Here is a 23,597-nt window from a genome sequence, read left to right as displayed (position 1 = left end):
TTCAACCAATATGTTAACATTTTTGTAAGTGGTCATCAATAGTCCCCATAAAGAATTTGTGGGAAATGTAGGTATAAAAAACACTTGTCAACAAAGAAAGCTATGTAGTTCTGAAAGATACATAAAATGCAGGATTCTGTAAGGGACTATTTATGTAGGTTGGTCAAGGTTTCCCCAAACAGAGTTATTGTTCAGTTTTCAAGTTGACTTTTGAACTCCCAAACTGCAGATTATAACAGATTCCACTGGAGAGTGTTAACTCACCAAGCCAACTCAAATACAGTAATATACTCCTAAAGCCATGCATTTGTGGGGGAGTTTCTGCTTAGTAACACCGATTTTGTGGAAATCAAATTACCACTCATCTCCCGCTTAAAATGATACCCAGTTCGTGAATCAGCATTGATAATAGGATAGTAATGTTTGAAACCCATGCACGTCTTCACTTTTTCAAAAGCATCCTTGAAAGAAATTTAGAAGGTGGGATAGTGGCAGTTTTTGGCCTTTGACACCCATGAAATCTACACCACTGGAGTGCTTGAATACTGGAGACCCATGCGAATCCAGAGTGGTGTGACACACCGGTATTGCATCATTGTTTGTGCCAGTTACGCTCTACCAATGTTAAACTGTATCTAAAAATACATTATTTCATCACATTTGTTTACCGTAAATAACTAGAATTTGAAGCCAATGTAAAAGATTCTACCATCCCTTCATTTCGTCCGCTGCAAACAGTACACCACATGTGCAAGTGGTGAAGGTCTAAACCTCAACCATGTCAAATCATTTTCAGGGACTCTTTTTCAGTGATATTTAGAATGAAGGATGGTAGCAGCTTTTGGCTTTTCGCTCACCCTGTACCAAAGCAACACCAACAATACTAAACATATTTGAAGACTAGAGTCCCTGAGCGATCCAGGGAGGCATAATGCTCGGTGGATGCCAGTGATTGGCAGTAGCAATGGTTCTGATGAGTAGCGTGCACATAGGTAGTACCTGAAAGTATATTGGCCGCCATTGCTAGATCAAACACTGAAGCTCACTGGTATTCAGAGAAATAAACATGGTCCAGACAGACTCGTTTCTTTATTTATCAGTTATGCTCTCTTCGTTTTATCTGTAAAATAAGCCTTCTGAGTTTCTATCTCTTAGTTATCAGTAAAGTTCCAAGCACTACCAAAAATATAATGGGTCGGTAGCTCTATCACAAATGAAATGAAGTTCAAATCCATATGGAGTTGAGTGAAGGACCAAACTCCGTACACCATAGATAGTTCTTAATGAAGGCATATAGTCTTCGTACACTATGGTGCAAGTTGTAATGTTCCCTTTATTTCACCATTTTATTGGTTGAAAATTGCTCGAATTTGTCTTGGAAGATGTCTCTCTGGAGAGAGCTCCTCTGTACCATTTAAAACGGCACATAAACATGTTCATTGAGCTTGAGGGCACTTTTCTTTCTTCTTGCAAAGTAGAGATTCAAAGTAAAGGCAAGGGCCCTACAAGTATTTCCTCAGGGGAAAGGTTTTTTAAGGATTAGATTGTAACTCTGGGCCTTGGGGCACGGCTCCTTGAGTGCACTCACTATATCGGATCTAAACCTAGAGACTCCAGACACTTTAGTGCCATACAGCACTTTCTTCTTTTGACCATAATGGGTCCAGGTTGTCCGTATTGGCACTAAAAATTACAAAAACTCTAAAAGAATGCGTTTGCAAAGGATGTTGTTTTAAATAATTCGGTTTTGAATCAATGAAAGAGAGTGACTTGTTTGGAATTTATTTTCTGGGGATTTTGGATTTCAGTTAGAAATGATCAGTTAGAAATCTATAGGTGCATGTCATAAAGTATTTCTATAATACTTCTTTCTTATCACCTTTAATGTCATTCCTTTTAAGGACCACCAAACTATAAGCTTGTAAGCGGACCATGAACAGAAATAGAATATAATATACTTTAGAACATCCTACTAATAGAAAGGCCCATTCAAACAGTGCAACGCACCTTTAATTGATTTTTTTATTGCTCCTCAGTTATGTTGTTTATTTTTTCTCTTATTATCAAGACTGTGTTCATTTTGCAGTGAATTCATGGTGGAGGAGCACGAGCTGCAAAAAGAGAAAATCCAGGAGGATTATAATGATAAGTACTGGGACGAAAGGTACACCATTGTACAGCAGCAGATTCCTTCATTCCTACAGAAAGTGGCTGATAAGATCCTGAGTACAGGTAGTACAACATTCAGCCTATTAATAATATGAAAGGAAGACCTTGCTAACAATAGGCCAATGTGATATATTATCTGTATATTTATATGGCACATCTTCTACCATTGTTATGGCCTCTAAGTTGTATTTGAGGTTGGGGTGTATGCCTAATATGGTTTCCCTTGAAGACTAGAGTAAGATTCACCTTCTACGGTTTTATGGGTATTGTGTTCCGGTCTTATTCTTGGTTCTGAAGATGTCGTATTTGTTTGGCGGGGTGGGGGTGAACACACACCCACACATACATACACCAAGCCCCCCTCCCCTCCCCATACCAATAGTGCCTGTGTAGTTAGGTCAGACCATAAAAAGTAATTTTTTTGTTTTGTTTTGCTAACAATTTAGGCACCGTCTCACGAATCTGCACAAAATGAAGGGAAAAAAGAACGTTAATTCTTTAGCAACAGATCCAATTTTAACTCACTTATGATACTTTGCTGCTTGAAAGAGGCTAGAAGGCTAAACTGATGTGTACCAAAATGAACATGTAAATAGAACATTACTCAAGGAATTGCCTTTTTTGGTTATGTATAAATCTTCAGTAGTAGAGAAATTATAATTTCAAAGGTTTTTCTGTCTGGGTATGTAGAGGTTAAATTGTAGAGATATCTGGACAACTTTTCTGCAGATCCTCTGTGGATTTGTAACTCCACAGAGCATTTTGAAATCCAAATCTTAAAATAAAGGCACTCTATTGGACTACCGAGCTTCTTCTCCAACGGAACATTGCAGATAAACTAACTGCACTCTGGTTTGTGTCACTAAAAGAATTTATTTGCAGCTGCCATTTCCCAACATGGATTACAGAGTATTGTGTTGGAAAAAAAATTAGAAACAAAAAGAGTGTAAATGGGCCTCAAAAGACTGGCCCCAGACATTTATATTAAAAAAGATTTAAATTGCAGAATTTACAAATATGTGCTCGATTTCCAAATTCTTGACCCTTCCTGTGGTCAGAATTGGTGCACTAGAACCGTGTTTGACCAACCCCCGCTTCACATAGCCTTCAGTCATTACCTCTGAGAGGTCATCAATGAAGAATTAGTGAAGGCATTTAACATGTTTTTAGTGATGTCACATATAGTTCATAAGCAGCGCATGACAGGGGCACGAGTTTTGGTTAATTTACCTACCCAGCAAACTCAGTAAGAGGATGGGCGGAGTGCTGAAACTTTTCAGCCACTCATCACCAGTTACAGATCTGGGTTTAATCCATTGTTCTTTTGCTCACTATGCCACCCCAGTTTGGACCCAGCCATATGCAAATCAGTCTTTACCCTGGACCTCATGGGAACGGTCCAGCCCGAACTGCCAGGCCATGTCCTTGCTGAATCCCAAACAAGCCTCCTGGAACCAGTTTCTGGGTTTCATCCCTCATCAGCCAGGCTAGCTTGAATCCAGTGACACAGTGAGCAAGGGATCCATGTCTGGGCATACCCTTGGACACTTAGGACAAACATGGCAGGATAGTTCAAGCTGGACTGTTCCCTTGGGGAGCAGGGTTAAGGCTGATTTGCATATGGCTGAGTTTGAACTGGAATGGCATGGGGAGCAAAAGAGAACAACTGATTTAGGTCCAGATTTCTGTACTAGGGTGAATGTTTGACATTGCTCAATACTCTGTCCATTAATTGTTCTTTTTGCATTTGTCACCCCGAGTGGGACAGGTATGCCCAGACATGGTTCCCATTCTCTCCATGCCACTTGAGTCAAGCTAGCCAGGCTAATGAGGAGTGAAACCCAGAAACCGGTTCCAGGATGCTTGTTTTCAGTCCAGAGACGTCCTGGCTTGGAAGTCCGGGCTGGATTGTTCAAATTGGTAGCAGGGTCAAGACTGATTTGCATATGGCTGGGTTTAAACTGGAATGGCATGGGTAGCAAAAAAAAGACAAGAGAAATTACAGATTTAGGCCCAGATCTATGTACTGGGGTGAATGTTTGACATTGTTCAACATTCTGTCCATCAATTGTTCTGTTTAATTTACCTACCCATCAGTGGAAAATTTCAGTGGTTTACAAGTTTTGTTTTGTAAACGTAACTGCACTTCAACTAGTTTGTTTGAGTGGATTTTTAAATGCCCTTAATATGGCAGAACAAAAACAGCCACCGATCCATACCAGGTGTTGTGGCTTGCCTACTATCTACACATTCTGTTAAAAAATGTGAGTTTTGCCTGAAAATGCCTAAAACTACACTGAAAGGCCTTAGTGACTAACAGATTCCAATAGGCGAAAACTGCAAGTGGAAAGAGGTGAACATAGACTGGGGCAGTCTTCGAATTTTATCTATCCACGGGATATATAACTAAATGTTAGAAGTATCTGTTCTGTTGGTGTGAATGTTGGGAAGGATGGGGATTAGGATTAGTTGCCTGCTAGCCTCTCTGGTGTATACAGATTTACCTGTATTTGTATTTGTTTATTGAAAGCTTGTCAATAAAACAGAATTGGTCAATAAGATTACATTGACATCGTGCATTGCCTGACACAGTAAGTGAGACACTGGACGCTCCCCTGTGGATGGACCAACTTCTGCATGCATTGCTAGAAATGCAAGTGGACAAGGTACCCAGACCGAACGGTTACCCATGTGAGTTTTTCCAAAAATATCACCGCAATTCTTAAAACCCTATCTAGCGGCCTTAGAGGCCTCTTTGGAATATGGCCGCCTACCACCGGATTGGCGGCATGCTGAGATTGTTGTCTTCTTGAAACCTGCCCGCCCGCCGGGACACTTCTCGTCCTATCGCCCGATTTCCTTACTCCATGTAGAAGCTTAGCTTCTAGCCAAAGTGATTGCCAATCGTTTAGTTACCCATATTACGGAATTGATCCATCCGGATCAAGCAGAATTTTTGTCAAACCACGCTACGAGATACCACATTAGTCGTGCCCACAATGCCATCTTGGCGGTGGATAAACTCGGTACTCCGGCCACGCTTCTTTTGACAGATAATGAATAAGGCCTTCGACTCTCTTAGCTGGACCTATCTCTTTGCCCTGCTTACTCGCCTTAATATCGCCCCCCGGTTTCTTATTCTTATTCGCCTGTTATATACAGACATAACTGCCTCAGTCCGCGTGGCTGATTCGGTCTCTAAAAGTTTTCCTGGCGGGTGGGGGACACATCAAGGTTGCCCGCTCTCTCCGTACTTTTTGCCCTAGCTATGGAGACACTTGCAGCTTGGGTGCGGGTGGACGCGCAGCTATGTGGCTTTGAGTCGGCTCCTGGTATTTCCGACCACATAGCGCTTTATGCGGATGATGTCCTCTTCTTTCTCACTAATCTCAATCATTCTGGCCCTCGTCTCCTCCGCATTATGCAGATCTTCTGTGAAACCTCAGGTCTTTATATGAATAGAGGGACTTCCTTTCTGTGGCCGTTGCGAGCGGAGATAGACCCAGTGATTGGTCGCGGGACATAGTTGTGACCCCGGATGGTTTTAAATACTTGGGAGTTCATCTCTCTACGTCCCAGGCCCTCGGAACCTCGCCCGCTGTGGATGCAGGTGGGAGACCAGACATGTGTATGGTCTCACCTGCCCCTGTCTCTTTTTGGAAGATCAGCTATCTTTAAAATTATTTCTTTGCCGTCTCTCCTTTACCAGCTACAGTACCATGCATATCCCATCAAACCCTTGTGGTTTCGTCAACTAAATGCTATCCTTGCTTGGTTCTTATGGGGGGAGGGGTGCTTAGCGGGTAGCTATGCGGACTTGCTTCCATTCTACATACTCTGGTGGAGTAGCCACCCCAGATGTCTATGCATATTATATGGCTTCCCATATACTTGTCCTCAACGACTGGTGGTACGGTGATTGTGGTGACCCGGCTTATGTGGTGAAGCGCTGGCTGCTGGGGGATGATGCTCTCCACAGGGTTCTTTATTCCGCTGCATTGCTTTGTGAGCTACCACCCGCTACAGCTCCAATTTTCAAACTTTGGAGAGCGGTGCTCCATCAGATGGGTTAGTGGGGGAGACTCACTAAGGAAAATCCACTGTGGAACAATGGGCAAATACCTCAGCTGATGCACCTGACTGGTTTTCAGGGCTGGGAGGCCATTGGGATAGATACAGTGGGAGAGGTTGTACGTGGTCGTACTCTTAAGTCTTTTCTAGACATACAAACAGAATATGATGTGCCCTGCACACAATTTTCCCACTATCTCCAGTTGTAAATGTATGTAAATGTAAATGTATAGGCATTTATATAGCGCACTACTTACCCGTAGGGTCCCAAGGCTCTTAGACCGCTGCGAAACCCTTCCTGGCTTCCCTGAGAGATGGTCCCTTAATGGGTATCTCCAGGGTGAGACCAGGCATTCCCGGCGGTCTGGTGGGGCCGTTAGTGAAGATGAGGCAAGCTAATGCCCAGAGTTGCCGAGTGTGATCGCTGATCAGAGTGGGCACCGAGGCGAGAGAATTATCGAGTCCGCTGACCCTGGTCCAGAAACCTGCCGCGCCGGGAATCGAACCCTGGTCCCGGGCCGTCCTCTGCTCTCGGGTCTGCCGCCTCTAACCAGTGAGCCACACTACTTCACTCCCTTCACCCCTTCACTCCCTCTAGATCTCATTTAACAGAGATCCCTGAATGTAATCCCATAGAGCCTAAGGTGTGTATGGATGACCTGGGGAAATCACAAAATTACTAAAATATATATTGTACACTTATTAATATCACTCCAACTACACTCCACAAACCTAGAGAGGCACGTCAGCAAGACCTGGGTCCACTGGAGGAGTTTGACTGGGTGGAGGCTTTGGCATCTCCACGCAGCGCAGCAATTGCAGCTCACCTGCGTCTTATTAAATTTAAATACTTACACAGAGCTTATTATACTAGGCACAGGCTGTGGCGTGCTGGACTCATTGCACCCCCACATTGTCTGCGCTGTAACTCAATAGAGGGTACATTTCTGCATACTGTATGGGCCTGCCCAGTGCTGACCAATTTCTGGAAGGTGGTATTTGCATGCCTTTCCGAGGTCCTAGGGTGGTTTCTTGCCTCCTCACCGAGGTTGGCTATTTTACACATTGCGGAAGATATAGGCGTAAATAGGTACAAACAACATCTCCTATTTCTGGGCCTAACACTGGCTAAGAGAGACATTGTCAGGAACTAATGCAATGCTCCCCCTCTTGGGAGAGAGCAACTCCAAGCACAACCGTAGGGTGACCAGGCGGTCTTGTCACAACAAATCCCGATGCATTTCGGGCCCCGCCCTTCCTCAGGGGATTACTTGGAGTGACACTACGCACGGACTCCGCGGAGTTCCGAGCCGGCAACAGCCTGTTGCCGGCTCGGAACTCCGCGGGGTCCGAGCGGGAATTGTTGTGATTTTGCATACTTTGTTGATTAAGACATGTTGAACACCAATTGCCCAGTGATTTATCTTGAAGACATGAACTCACAATGTATTTAATAAACTGCGAAAGTTGGAACAACACACTTTTGGACTGAACTATTGTTGATATTTAGATTTATGGAACAAGACCCACTGGTCACCCTGCGGTTGTGCTTGGAGTCGCTCTCTCCCAAGAGGGGGAGCATTGTATTAGTTCCTGAGGATTTCTCACTGTTAGGCCAGACAGTGATTCTCTCTGAGCACACCACAGAACTTCACAACAGCATAACTTATTTGATTTAACCTCCAGCTGTGCGGGTTCCACCCTCTCATAAGAGAGACATTGCCCAGGCCTGGAAAGCTGAGACAGCACCGTCGCTCAGGGTGTGGAAGAGGGGGTCTTGATTTTTTTTATGGGTTTAGAGCTCCCGGTCTTTGAGGCAAGGGGATGCCCCTCAAAACATGACAAAATCTGGAAAAGGTGGGCGGATTATAGGGGAATGTATCTATAGCCACCCCCCATTGGATGTTAATGAATCCCGAACATGATACTAGCTAATTGGTATATACGTACTACTTGTAATCGTTATGCATGTGGATGGCAGAATTTTCTCCTTTATCTAGGTTTCATATATCAGTCAAGGGGAAGCATTGAGGCACAGTTGGCTTTTTTCAGTTCTTTTTCTTTTCTGTTCTTTATTTGTATTATAGTGTATCTTTTGTGGCATCAATCCGCTATGATTGCTGGAACTGTTGATTCACATATTTGTCACTTTACATGTTTGAAATGGGTACCCAATGAGGCCCACGTCTTTCATGGGATGTCAGCAATGAAAACATGTGGGGGAAAAAAAAGGTTACATTGACATACCAGGAAGGTGTCAGGCTGAGAAGAAAATCAGAGGATGTTATAGCCAAGGATGAGCTGACAGAAAAAAAATAGGCTAAAAATCATGCAGCCTCGGCGGATCCGGCACCACCGAAAGTCCCCAGAGGGAGATCTAAAAGAGTAGGATGTAAGATGTCTGAAAATATCAACATTATCATTATCATCAACACTTCCAGTTGGTATGTTATGTTATGTTATAACAACTTTATAGCGCTCAGCTGCCCCAGCAAAGGGGCGTCCCGGCGCTTCTAGCAGCTAACAAATAACTGACTACGAAGGAGCCCAACAAAACAATATCCAGGAAAACTTATTTTAGGGGAAAAAGATGGGTTTTAACTGCCTTCCTGAAGTCTTAACAGGCCATCCAGTTCTCGTATGTGTGCCGGTAGTGAGTTCCACAGCTTTGCTGCCAGATAGCGGAAGGAACGGCCTCCCGCTCAGCAGCGTTTCACCCGAGGTACCATGTTGAAGGTAACCTCGCCGTCAAAGGCTTAGGCCCTGACGTGTTCCCCGTTGAAGGCTGGATCAGCAGCAGTAACAAATCATTGATACCTCCATAAGTTGTCTAAGTCTTCAGAGTAGAGGCTTTTTTTAGATAGGCCACTCGCCTTTGCCATCAACAATGAGGTGGCACAAGACGACAGTGACACAATCTCCACTGACGTTAAGAGCTTCCCTTGTCATGTCGAGGTCTCCTTCGCCATTGATCCTGTCTAATAACTCAGAGTTGCTGTTCAACTCTCCAAGGCTAAAATTACCAGAGTATTTCATGACTTCACCAAGATTAATGCCAAGGTTTTTAATATCCCCTTTCTTACCAACAGGAAGGACAAGGCTGAGACACTCATCAAAGAATACTTCTCTTCAATTGGGCCCTCGTTGCATTGCTGTTCTAGCAGAGGATCCATTTCAAGTTCCTTTGAAGCCAGTTAACCTGCCGCCACCTTCCACCAAGAATGTTTTAGAGTGACATCCATGTCACCAGTTAGAAAATTACTGGTGGCACCTCGATTTCCTTCTGCAACAGGTACTCCTAAATCCCCAGCATCTCCTCAGTGGAATCCTCATTTTCTGTGCACTCCTGAAAAATGCAAAAGGCGCAGTTCTCCTTCAACATCTCATTGGAAGCGTCCAATGCTACAATATGCATCATATTCTAGACATTATGACAACGGGCTCTCTGATACCTCTCCAAACTAGTTCCAGATCTGCTTGAAATAGCAAAAGATAAGTTCTTGACACCAGCAATGGTGAAGGCATCTACATCATGCCTTCTTTAATAAATATAAACCTTCGCAGAAAGATCCATAGTTATTTAAAAGTAGACCCAAAGATTGACTCTGTGCTGTCATGTGAGTCAGACAGCATGTCTCAGCCACAGATGCCATTCCACCACCCGACAAGGATAGCAAAGACAACGATGCAGCGGCAAGGAAGATGTGTGGCACATCAGCTTCTTCTCTAAAATATGCCAGTGCAACACCTGGGAGTGTAGGACGGGGAGATCTGTGAGTGGCTGAGATCATTTATGGATGACCTCAAGAGGCACAGACTGGTAAAAGATGGGTCCCTGGTGGCAAACCAAGTCATCAGTGCTTCTGTAGATGGGACAGAGCTTGCAGCAACAGATTACTTACATGGAGCTTCCCATCAAAGATTATCTTGGCTAACAGATTCTCAAAAAAAAATAACCCCATTTCCATGTATGGCCTTTTTTGGCCTGTATAGAGATGAAGAAATGATTAAAATATAATACAAAGCGGAGACCCAGTAGGCTTAGACAGGAAAGGGGTTTCTTAAAGTTATCAGTACAGATTGAAAGAAAGACGGTACCAGCCATGGAGAGTTCAGTTCCCTCGCTGGCCTAATCAGCTACAACACCATCAGCAGCGAGGCCAGAGGTATTCATGCCAGTACAAAATCCTTGAAGATCTTCAATAACGTCAAACACATCAGGAAGGCACTCCCGGGGAACTAGGCAGTGACAACCTTCTTACTTCCTGCTTCCGCTCTGTTCGTCACTTAAGTGGGTGAAGTGGTATCTCAACACCTGGAACAGTGAGAGGCAATCACAACAGACAAGTAGATGCTAAAGATTGCGAGTAATGGGCACACACTACATTTCAAAGCCAAACCACCGCCTCCAAAACAGGACAAAATGTTCATTTTGATGAAGGAAACGTGTGTTCTGTTAAAAAAACAGGCAATCAAGCTGGCATCATCACCCCAAAAGATGCAACAAGTTTATTCAAATGCAAAAACAGCAGTTGATGGACAGAATGCAGAATAATGTCATACATTCACCCCCAGTCACAGATCTGGGTTTAATCCATCGTTATTTTGCTCACCAAGCCACCCCAGTTCAGACATGGCCATATGCAAATCAGCCTTGAGCCTGTGCCTCATGGTGACAGTCCAGCCCGAACTGCCAAGCCATGTCTTTCCTGGCCCGGAATCAAGCATCCTAGGACCGGTTTCTGGCTATCAGCCGTCATCAGCCAGGATAGCTTGACTCCAGTGGTGTGGAGAGCATGGGACTCACGTCTGAGCATACCCATCCCACTCGGGGTGACAAATGCAAAAACAACAGTTGATGGACAGAATGCAGAACAATGTCATACATTCACCCCAGTATAGAGATCTGGGCCTAAATCCATCGTTTTTGTACCGCTTTGTCGCCATAAGTTGGCAGGGTATTCTCAGACGTGAGTCCCTTGCTCACTTTGCCACTAGATTCAAGCAAGCTTGGCTGAAGACGGCTGGAATGCCAGAAATTCGGTTCAGGGAAGGCATGGCTTGGCAGTTCGGGCTGGACTGTTCCCATGGGGCAAAGGGTCAGACTGATTTGCATATGGCCATGTCTGAACTGGGGTGGCAGAGTAGGCTAAAGAAGGGGATGGATTAAACCCAGATCTGTTGACTGGGTGTGAGTGTTTGATTGGTTCAGATGCTCCGTCCATCACCACCCCCTTTTGTACAAGTTTATTCAAGGCACTTTCTGTTTCAAGAGTAAGGCCCCAAATTGAAATTCAGTTTGATAGTAGTCTGTGTTTCTGTAACAAGAACATCAGAAGAGAATAGTTTTGGATGCTGGCTCTGCATCATATGTATCACCATTTAAAGCAAACCTTATGCGACAGGAGGCGGGAATTCAGCAGTTCAATACTTATTGCTACCACTTCTACTCAGATCTGCCCCACTCAGTTTCTCCAAATGCCTGGCTGTAGTAGATGCTCACCTAAGAAAACATAATATTCATCTAAACTTACCGGGAAGATTGGGTAATCAAAACATAGTCAGTTAAAGGTGTAGCAGGATTTCAAGATAGCATCCATGTTGCTACCCAGATTGGGTCTTCAGATCGGTATACAAAAGTCAGTTTCTCACCTGTTATCTAGGAGCCACACTAGACATTCTAGAAAGAAAAGTGTATATTTCGGAGGAGAAAGTATCTTTCTGAGAAAAATTTCGAATGGTTGAACATGAGCAAACTGACAGTTGATAGATCTGTCTTCTCGGTGCAGTGTCATCCTGTATCTCCATTATACCTAATGCAAGGTTGAATGAGACCCCTGAAGTATCGCATACAAGCTCACTTGTCACAAAGACAGGATGATAGGGACGAGAAGCTGCAGCTGAATCTTCCAGCAAAACCTTCCTTTCATGGTGGTGCAGACTATCTCTTCAACTGCCTGTAGTTGCAAGAGGTCCATCTATCTCTCAAGGCTTTCCTTCCATCTCTGATGACTAGAAACATACTGCTTCAGACAGACAATACCACGGCCATGAACTATCTGTACAAACAGGAAGGCACAAGGTCATGTCCACTCTTGCTGAAAGGACGATAAATCTGACTCCGGGCAATACGCAGAGGATTCATGTTATGTTATTTTGTAAAGCTCACTTTCCGCGAAGGGATCCTGGTGCTGAGCAGGTATATGTGCCTAGTCCTACCTAGGGTAGGTTGGTTAGTTGAAAAGCCAGGTCTTCATTTTCTTGCAGAATTTAGAAGGGACAGGAAGTCTTCTACGTGTCTGTGCAGAGTGTCCTTTCCTGCCCGATGTTGATCTCCAGGCATGTCACTTGAAAGTAGTGTAGATTTTCTGACCGCTACCTCAGTGAATATGACAATTGCATGTCCCCTGAGGGTCTTTTTTACATGGCTTGAGATGTGCAGTGTCCATAAAGACGTCAACCCAATGCTCCGACGTCCGTTATTTTCTTTCTGAGCCAGTCAGCGCAGATCTGGAAAGGGCCAGCTCGTCTGTCACTTTTTGACTGTCCTTTTCTGATGTTTTGTCAAAGGTTTTTGAGAATTCTACTCTGGGCGTGACAAGGATGTCTACTAGGAAGGTTGGCTTCAAACCCTCCAGCACCTGCCATTGACAGATGTCAGTGATGGACCTGCATCTTGTTTGCCTCCTGTGCCTGGAGCTAGACAACAACGCGAAGACCTGCGCTGATTGCTGCGCCATGCATCCCAAGGCCTTGAGGGACTGGTCCCTTAATCTCCTTGTTGCCCGACATGCAACGCAGTGACTGTCTCAATCCCAGTTGTGTGGAAGGTCCCGGGATCGGTCACGAAGTCAAAGATCTTCGTCACGTTCTAAGACATCGGGACACCTGGGTAAGTCCCACAAAAAGAAGAAAAGCAAGAAGTCTTCGTCTTTGCTCCATCTGTCGTGGTCTTCAGACGAGGGAGTCTTGTCATTGGAGGCCAGGCTCTACCTTTGAGCCTGGCCCGACTCCATGCTTCCCCGAGTTTCCAGGAGCGACCCCAGCTCTACTTCAGGAGTTTTATGAGGCCATACTTCTCATATTTGAGCGGCCCATACCTCTCCTGTCGAGAATTCTCAAGAGGATCAGGTAGTAAAACGAATGAATCAATTGTTCACAAAATATATCTTCTTCCGCAGTCTGCCCTATGAACAACTGTCCAACATTAATATTAGAATCAATCAATATCTTTATGCATTAATTTCATTACAACTTAGTCTCGCTGAATCATAGCACCTGAAACATGAATATTACTCCTGGTGGGAGTGCACAGCCAAACATAGGCTTGACAACAAACAGGGAGCATATTCATGCAGACGCAGACAACCAATGTTGCAGTGACGATAATATGATCTTCAGTAAAGTCCAGACCCATGTACCAAACTTGAAGAAATGTCATCCCATTATGTGCGTTCAGCAAAATTATGCACTTGTATCCATACACCATGTAAATTTTTTATGGCCTTATTAACATTCAGGGCACTGTCAGGGATAAATGTACAGCTTTCAGTATGTATCATTTTGTAGATGCCCTGTCCCCTTTCCAGCTAGAAGCATATCAAGCACCATACGATTTTGAAGCGTTAATTGTCTCATAGCTATCATTTCTACTGTGATGTTTCTGGGACATTGGTTGTTTCATATATTGTTGCTTCCAACAGATGGCCCAATTGTCTTATTCTTTCACAATTCATTGCTACCCCTAACACAGGTAGTATTCCTGAGCAGAAGTATCAGCCTGATCTTTTTCCCTACTCCATTTAGCTACTTTGTTTGTTAGCAGTTATCTACTTACAAGTTTCTTAGAATGGTGTCCAATACAGGGTAGCACTAGGCCAAAATAAAAAGACCATCCCCAACCCTTGGGCAGCCAGGGCTATGCTTTTTGTCCACAGACTAAATAAATGCCCTCCCCTGCTGCTACTGATAACAAGAGGCATTGGGCAGACTGAATACATAGTTGCAGGTACTCTGTTCCATCTCTCGCGATCCATTTCATACAAGACATACTGCTTGTGTGCATAGAGGATTATTAAATAAGGGGGAGATGTTGGGAATCAAGTTATTAATCTCCAGTGTGAATTGTTTATATCTTTGACTCATGACACTGTCATTGAAGGCGTCCCTATATGATGAACCTTCGCCTGTGACGGAACAACCCAATGGTATCACTATTTCATGTCAGTATTCACATCTGACATCAGTACTCTTCAGACCAGAAGCCAGGCGATCGCTGCTTTAAATAGAATATAACAAGAATCATTAAGCGCCAAACTCAAAGGCAACAAAGGCATCCCGTGTTGTGTTACAGAAGGAACTTTAAGACAAATCCAACAATCTGAGACATTTAATTTCTTGTGATAGGCATTGATCATTTGTATGGCAATGTTCTCATAATATTCTTTAGAGGGATGGGCATGCAAATCAGTAGCTATCATATTAGTATCGTAACCCTGCACAGCCACATAATACACATCATACATATAGATGGCAATACTAGCTAGTACAGCTGCTAGAATGAGAGAAAATGGAATACAGAACTTTTTCTTTTAACATTGTTTTTATCAATCTAGGTTGTTCGCCTTCAGTGCTTTGCCCCTTCTGTTCCTAATTATTCACCTTCACTAGGCTTGAGAGGTCACAAGTAGTTTGCGACTATGAACTCAATAAAAAGTCTACCATTGGTTGAGTTCAAAAGATGGACTTGCAATTTTATTTAGTAACACTGATAGAGGGTAAGAAGATACTGAATGAATTGGTCAGCCAACAATCTTTCTGGGGCGGAAATGGTACTGTGGTTTGGGAGGGGGTATACCCCTGTCCAATGTGCCGATGGTGGATGTAGATGCTAGTTCCTAAAGTGGTGCTCTTTTCACATGGGAGGCATGTATCAAGTTCTTGTAGTGAGTGCACTTGACAGCCGTCTGCATGGCCAGGATTACTTGAACCGACCCTTCCAGCATGGCTGCAAACCAGGACCCAGTCACCGGGTTGTTATTTGTGACCTGACCCTTGCAATGGTTCTGTCAAGGTGTCCTTCACCTGTTTGTTGATGGAAACAACATGTAGTGTTAGCACTCAACAGTACTGGTGCAACAGCTCATCCAACACAACAGAAGTCAATTCTCTTTGAGGGACCCCCCATTAAGTTGCTAGTCGACCAATGAGTATTTCATGGGGGCTGAACTTTGGCTTACTGTCTGGGATTTGGCACATGCTCATTATTGCCAGCGGAAGAGCATCGAGCTAAGTCAAGGAGGAGGGTGCAACTATTTTTAAATTTTGTTCTTTGGCACTTCATTTCTCCTAACTGCATATCCTCTCAGGCAACCCGAATTTGGGTATCAAGTCTTTTACCAGACATTTCATTGTCAATAATGCATCATTGTTCTTTACTTGGCATGCCTCCTCCTATTTCGAAAAAGGATAAACCAGCATCAGAATATACAGAAATGTATTATTAGGGGTAGTGTAATCCATTTGGAGCTCCTCAAAGGCCATCTATGGAGGGGCAAAATGTCCTCATGGACCCTTTGTTCCTTTGCCTACATTCTACTAAGCGCAGTTCACACAGCGTTGGCATATCTGCTGAGCCATTCTCCGTATCTTGGCGTTTGCCCAAAATTGCAACGTACTATTGGTCAACCCATCCCGACCCAAATGAATGGGGCCATCCATCATCATAGTCATTGAATATAACAGGGCATCAGCAGGAGATATCTTTTTCTGTCCATAGTCATCCTACAACCAAGAACCTGTGTGGCTGTTTTGGCCCAATTCTCCAGTTCGTCCTTAGTAACTTTTTTCTGCATTTCAGCTATACCTTCATGGCTAAAGTCTTGCAGTCCCTTTGCCACGTCTAGGTCAGAGTGGGCTACAAACGTGGGGACAGTGGGGGAGGAGGCAGTCCTCTTGGCTGTTTTATCGGCTTATTTGCTTACGAACTGTACATCTTATCACCAACACTTTCACAGGTAAGGACTATGTGTTCAGTAATCTAGTTATCAACACCCCATGTTGTATTTTAGCTCCTTGTTAAGTAATAAACCCTCTCTCAGCTCATAAACTACCAAAATTGTGGGCGATTCCAAAAGCATATTAACTGTCCGTATAAATGTTTGCCCCTTTCCCCAAGGCCTGTTCACAGGCTCTGGTTAGTGCTATCAGCTCTGCTGCCTGTGCAGAGTTCTCAGGTGTCCTGCATGCCTCTATTACTGTATTGAGTGTGGTGACTACACATGCTGTGTAGTACTGCCATTCGGAAATTTAAAACCGGATCCATCCACCCATAGATCTTCATTCCTGTCTACCAAATGTACATCTGACAAGTTGATCCGACCTTTTGTTTGCTCCTCTGTTTGTAACACTCAGTCATTAACCTCATCCATCCATTCCATTACACTCAACATTGCACACTACAGGCAACAAGGTAGCAGGATTAAGAGTCTTACATCGATGTAAAGTGATATGTAAGCTAAAAAGCCACAATTCATAATGAGTCAATTGAGCATTGGTAAGATGTTGCTTTTTTTCCTATTCAACAACAAATCCACAGAATGAGGTACATAGACGTGTACAGTATGTGCCAAAACCAAAGTCTTTGCTTCTCGAGGGGAGATTGCAGCTGCTGCAAACTGCCCTTAGGCACTGGGGAAGGGCCTGAGCTACTGTTGCTGAAAAATTGGCTCATGGGCGCTTGTGATCACACTGCCGTTGAGTGAAGACAGACAACACACAGCAATTTTTGTGTACAACCAGGTGAAAGTCTTCTTCATAGTCCGGCAAACCCTAAGCCGGTGCACTACACAATATATACTTCAGAGTTCGGAAGCTAGCAACATGCTTACTACATGCTCCTCATTCCAGGATTGGTGTTCCTTAATGTCTGTTCTTGTCAATCTTAACAAAGGTTTTGCGGTTAGTGAGAAATTAGGAATTGTGTTGACAATAGCAGGCCACATTCAGCCTGGGCAATGACCGGGGTCAACATGCTAGTCAAAGGTATTGCTTCTGGGTATCTGGTAGCGTAGTCCACAACACCTAAATCTACTGATTTCCTTTTGAGGGGAGGTACTAGTGGCCCTACCAAATCCATCCCTACTCTGGTGAAGGGTATACCTATAACCGGGAGGGGTTTTAATGGCACTCTATGATGAATTGGTGGGTTTACTAATTGGCATTTCTTGCACTCTTCACAAATATTTCCTAATATCAGAGAATACGCTTGGCCAATAGAAGTGTCCCAGAAGATATTCTTGTTTTTTCCTTACCATAATGTCCACCTCCAACTTAGCTATGTGGTTGATGTACTACCAGCCTTCTGGAGACACTAGGGGCAACTAGTTTAAAGTTACTTTTCCCGTTTCTGACAGTTCTCCTATATGATACCTTTTGGTATAAGAAACTATGGTCTTATCTGCTTTGAATTTTCCTTTGTGGCATAAGTCCTGTTGTTAGAAAGCTTTTGGTCCTCTTGTTGTGCTGCCCTAAAACTGTGACGGTGTTCCCATTTATTGTCTGTGGAGAGAAAACCAAATGGAGGTTTAGAAGATTCCGTCAAAGGGAATATTTATTTGTTCTGGCGTTTTTCTAACTTTGTTAGCCTAGGCCTATGCTTACCCCCGTCCATATCCTCTCTTTGGAAAGGGGCATCTTCCAACCAATGTTCTTCCCCGGCTGTGGGTAGCATCTTATGGAAATCTTTTTAGTCTGTTCCAATTATCATGTCAGCCACCAAGTGAGATATAAGCCCTACCTGCAAGTCTTCCCTAGTGTCCTGCCACTCAATTACTACCCATGCCACTAGATACTCTCTACTATCTCCATGTACACAGGTAATAAGCACCTTTCTCCCTTTCTGGATTTTTTGGGGTTCCAATAATTGGGGGTTTACAACTGTGTACCTACACCCTGAATCTACAACAGCTGTCCTTGGTTTCCCATTTAACTGGAGGTTAAAAGTATGAACTTAGCGGTTCATCTCTCCCATACATAAGACATGTCCTCTTGTAAACCCTATGTTCATGGGCTCAGGAGAAGGGGGGTTTTGGGGGCAGTTACGGGTAATGTGCCCCCATTCAGCGCAAGTATAACACTGCAGACCTTGTCCTAGCTCTCTTCCTGGGGCTTTTACAGCCGTTCTAGGTTCAAGGCCCGGTCTGGGTACAGCTTTCAACACACTTTGTCCCTGGTTGCTCTGAGTAACCAGAGATTTAGAGGGCGAGGGTTGGACTCAGGTGTCCTTTGATAGACACAAGCTAAATCTATGGCTCCTGTCACTGTATAATTAGGATGCTGTCTAACCCAGGTCCATGTTGGACCAGGAATAGCTTCAAGAAATTGTTCTAGGAAGATCTTCTCTACAACTTCCTCCATTGTAGATGTGGTAGTTTTTAACCACCTACACCCCAAATCCTGTATCCTATAAAATAGGGTTTCAAAGCTGTCATTATGGCCCCCCACCTCTCTCCGAAAGCAAACCCGATAGTATTCAGTATCACAGCCAAGTCGCTGAAGTATTGTTCTTTTTTCTTTTTACTTCATCATAAGAAGTAATTCCTGCCGGGTTAGCAGCCTGGAAAGCTGCCTCTGACTCACACGACAGAAGTGGGGAAATATATTGACTCCAGCGTTCATCGGGCCATGATGCCAAGGATGCTACCCTTTCAAAATTAGTTATGAATGAATCATGTTTTTCTCCCACTTGAGACTTTTGGATGATGGAACTGGGAACATTCGGATGAAACTTAGCATTGTTAATAGCTTCAACCAACATCCTGCATCCTGAACTTGTTGGGCCTCAGCAACAGAGGAAGTGTGGGTTTTGAGAGCAGGCTTGAGGGTCTCGCTGTCTTGTATGGCAGCTTGAGCTTGTTGATCTACCACAAGATGAAAATGTCTCTGCCCCTCCGCTAATTGTTTCACCATATCTTCCATAGTAATCGGTCAGGATATCGGTACTCTCTTTAGGGATTAAAAACCCCACTTCTGACACCACTGGAAAGAGAGTAAGGATTCCCAAGGACCTGTTATTTATAGTTTTAGAACGTTTTAATTGTGAATTCAGGAAGTTGCACAAATATTTGATCTTAACTATTTATAATCTTAGCTGTACCTTGGAGAATTCAAAGTCCATTAAGCTGAAGCACAGTTCCACAAGGTTCCTATAACCCTTGTTGATTTCGGCATTTTCCAGAGTCAATGTGGCATTCTGGAGCCGCTTGCCTTAAACCTCCTTCTGGTCTTGGACTCCTCATCGTTCCCGGTCTCTCCTGCGTTCGCAGGGACTGGATTTCGGCTGGTTACCTTGTGCGCTCGCACCTTGGTCCCCTCTTTCTCATGCTCACACTCTCCTGCCTCCTGCCTCCGAACTCTTCTTCTCTTTCTTGTCCGCATCACTTGGTGTCCTGTATTCTGTGTATGGCTCGAGTGCATCATTTTCCTGGTGTCTCTCCCTCTTCCGCTCCCAGTTGCCTCCCTTTTGACTTCCAGGATCTGACATCATTGATTTTTTTTTTCTTTCTAAATATATTTTTATTGCAGATATTCATTTACAGATATACATCGGTCAACAACTGTACAATCATCGTTGGTAGCGACTAGTCTATGGTATTCTAGTTACACAGCCATTTAGCCCACAACCCGGAGGTCGGGCGGCAAGTATCAATCCCGTATTATGCGTGTGTACTGTGCATTGCTAGCCATGACCGGCTATTTAAAACAAGCATTTACCATGCAATACTTTTGCCTTTGTTAAAGTTAGAGCTATTGGCATTGCTCTTGACATTATTTTTATTTATGGTTTTTTAACATAAATAAATGGCATTGTCATTTACAATGCCACTAGCTTTATCTCTCGCAAATGACACACACAAACACCCACAGAGAGCCCCCCAAACACACACAGAGCCCCCCCACACACACAGCCACACAGAGCCCCCCACACAGCCACACAAAGCCCCCCACACATACAGCCACACAAAGCCCCCCACACACACCCACACAGAGCCCCCCACACACACCCACACTGAGCCCCCCCACACACCTTCTGGCCCATTATCGTTTCTCCTCATTAAATAACTGCCACGCCCCTTTCTTCTGAAAATGTGCCTACATGTAAGAGTGCAAGAGGCTAAAATGTGAATGAACTTGTGTTTAAGAGACCCATGGAACTTCAGTTCTAATTGATATCCTGATGCCGGTAAGCAGAAATGTCAGCAACAGATGTTGGCATTCTTTACATGCATTTCACTTGTCGCCGTAAAGCTCTACTTTCGCCTCTATTATAATGTTTCACCTTGAAAACACAGTGGCACTCTTCGAGTTGGTGGCACCCAGTAGAACACAGGAGCAAGGTCTTCACACTACCTAAAATACATGGACGAGCTACAAATGATCACGTTCGCTGTCCCATGATAGCTACAGCACAACAGCTAAATAAATGGCATTGTCATTTACAATGCCAATAGATTAATCTCTCGCAAATGCCACCCACATACACCCCCACAGAGCCCCTCCACACAGAGCTCCCACCCACAGACACAAGGCCCCCCACACAGAGCCCCCCACACACAGCTCCCCACACACAGCCACACAGAGCCCCCCCCACACACCCACACAGAGCCCCCACACACACTGCGAGCCCCCCCACACACCCACACAGAGCCCTCCACACAGAGCCCTCTCACACACCCACACACAGCCCCCCACACACCCACACAGAGCCCCTCCACACAGAGATCCCACCCACAGACACAGGGCCCCCCCACACAGAGCCCCCCACACACAGCTCCCCACACACAGCCACACAGAGCCCCCCCACACACCCACACAGAGCTCCCACACACACTGCGAGCCCCCCCACACCCATACAGAGCCCTCCACACACCCACACAGAGCCCCCCACACAGAGCCCCTCCACACACCCACACAGAGCCCCTCCACACACCCACACAGAGCCCTCCACACACCCACACAGAGCCCCTCACACAGCCCTCCACACACACACACAGAGCCCCCCACACACCCACACAGAGCCCCCCCACACACTGCGAGCCCCCTCCAGGCAAAACCTAAAAAATGCAAGTCCCAAATATTCATGGATTTACCACAAACATAGCACCTTTACGCAGGACCACAAGCAATTACACCATGAGGCATTTAAAAGTTTCAGTACATTAGTTATTCAGTTGCCATGAACTAATGCTTTAGGCCCTGGAACACCAATGGTAAACACACGTAGCCGCCTGTCTCAGTCCCTGTGTTTTTATCTATTTATTTATGCAACTTTATATAGCGCGGACTTTACCCGAAGGTGTCAGAGCGCTTCACAGAAGTACCAATAATGAAATGAATGTGTGGTGACTTGTGGTGACATAGAGTTGCATCACTAGCCTGTGACATACGAGAAGGTCGTGTTTTTCAGCTGGCAAATGACGGAAGTAGAGTGCCCCATAGGGTCTGCTTCAGTGTTCATTGTTGGCTTTACCGGGGAATGCCCTGGCACTCTTCAAGCACTGCTCTTCATGCACACTCTCGTCCTTCAATTCCCTCCCCTAGTACTCTTCCCACACGGTCTCCTCCTCTTACACTACACTCTTCCCACCCGTCCCTCGCCCTTCGTCTGTTGTGAAGAAGATGGTCTATTGAGCAAGTGCTTGCTTGACTGTTTGTTTTTTTTGCTTTTAATTAGAGTAGCCTTTTTTCGCATTCAGTTGGGCCAGACTGAAGCTCAAGCACAAACTGAAAAGATAGATAGATAGATAGATTAGTGAAGCAGGTTGTCAGTAGTGTCGGGAAGCACTGGAAGAGTAGTAGGTGGTAGTGAGTGGGCATGTGGGGGGGAGAAAGTGATGCACTCGCATGAAGTGCTGAAACCCAACTAAAAATATTTGTCCCCTCACTTCAACAGTGGAAGGTTTCAAGTCCTCCATCTTAAAACACAGTGAAGCAGAATTGCTCCTGGGGCCGGACAGATATAAGAAAAGGGAAGAAAGGCGTAGAATATGGATCAGGGATTCGAGATAGACAAGAAAACCATGCAATCCTAACCAAGTGTCTGAACCGCAGCCCACTCTGTATTGCATTGTGGCTAGTAGGTACTAGAGTACTAACATGTAAAGATGTATGTAGGTGAGACCTGAAAAGGCAAAACCTTGCCGAGGTCCTTTAGGTATGAACTTCACATATTTAAAAATAATACTACAAAATAAAAATAGTTTGTGAGTGAAAATAGATGGTGTATTTGGAGCCTCTACCAGCACTTGGATGAAATGGAATACCTCTTTTTGCACCTACTTTGTTTTCATTATTCCCCCAAGATGGCCGACACTGACTGCTAAACCCTGATGTGCTCTTGAGATGCGTGATGACATGAACGGACACCACAAGCACCACACACGTATTCTGTCTATCCCTCACCAGATAGAACACTCACGCACTCCACCGACACGTTCTCTCCTGATAGAACATGTATTCCATACCAATATTATACTCTTATCATTAAATGAGGTAACTGTAAAGGCTGTTATTTAGCGCTCTTGTAAACAACAGTAGTGTTGTAGGAAGCTCTATATAGAAAGCTAAATGTTTGTTTGAAATTATTTCAAAATGTGCAACTCCAAAATTAAACTTGTATCTTACTGGATTTGTCCATTTCCTGTTGGAAAACCCCTTCTAAGTAATAGCAACAATAACCTATCCACTACTCAAATCCAATTGTGGCTGAGGGAGGCCTTTGTTTGGGAAGTCTGGCACACTACTCCTTTCATTAAAACCTTGTCACACCTTATGCGACTTTGACACCGTTTACAGTGCAGGGAAGAACATAATTTTAATTTCAACACGTGTAACCAGGCTGGCGACGGAATTTGTGCACCGTGCTTAATTGAGGTGCTTAGATTCATGGCTGCACTGTTTGTGCAGTTGCCAGACGGGTTCTAGTTTTGCATTAATCATCCACCACTACTGTGGCAGTACCACAGTTGTAAAATTCGTGACATTTTAAACAAAGGCAAGGAGACCACAGTGAGTAAAACTAGTAGCACATAGAGATCCTACAACCTCCAGCAGGAAGGCCCACTGGCTGGCCTATCTTTGACTGATTTCGGCCAGGGTGGTGATTTTCTTTCAGAGGCCCTCTGCTTGAACCACCAGTGTGGTGAAGCGCCTAAACTTATCTCCTACCAGCATGGGCCACATTAAGATTTAGAACACCGGCAAAAACAAACGGGGAACTGTTAAATGCAGCTTTAGTATGTAAATGAAGAACCCACGCATGTTATTTATTCATTGAATTGTTGCGTTTGTAGTTTTTT

The 23,597-nt window shown here is 44.5% G+C and overlaps 1 protein-coding gene across 1 annotated transcript in view; it reads left to right on the top strand.

The window, feature by feature from the left end:
- TUBGCP2 (tubulin gamma complex component 2) overlaps positions 1 to 23,597 on the top strand; it is a 465,124-nt gene that overhangs the window by 262,711 nt on the left and 178,816 nt on the right. The window contains exon 9 of the mRNA XM_086921996.1: positions 2,087 to 2,232. Coding sequence (XP_086778122.1) covers positions 2,087 to 2,232 — 146 coding nt within the window. The remainder of the gene's footprint in view (positions 1 to 2,086; positions 2,233 to 23,597) is intronic.

This window comes from Lissotriton vulgaris, chromosome 5 (assembly GCF_964263255.1).
Source record: "Lissotriton vulgaris chromosome 5, aLisVul1.2, whole genome shotgun sequence".
In the NCBI taxonomy this organism is placed as follows: domain Eukaryota; kingdom Metazoa; phylum Chordata; class Amphibia; order Caudata; family Salamandridae; genus Lissotriton; species Lissotriton vulgaris.
This window is presented reverse-complemented; position numbering and strand designations above follow the sequence as displayed.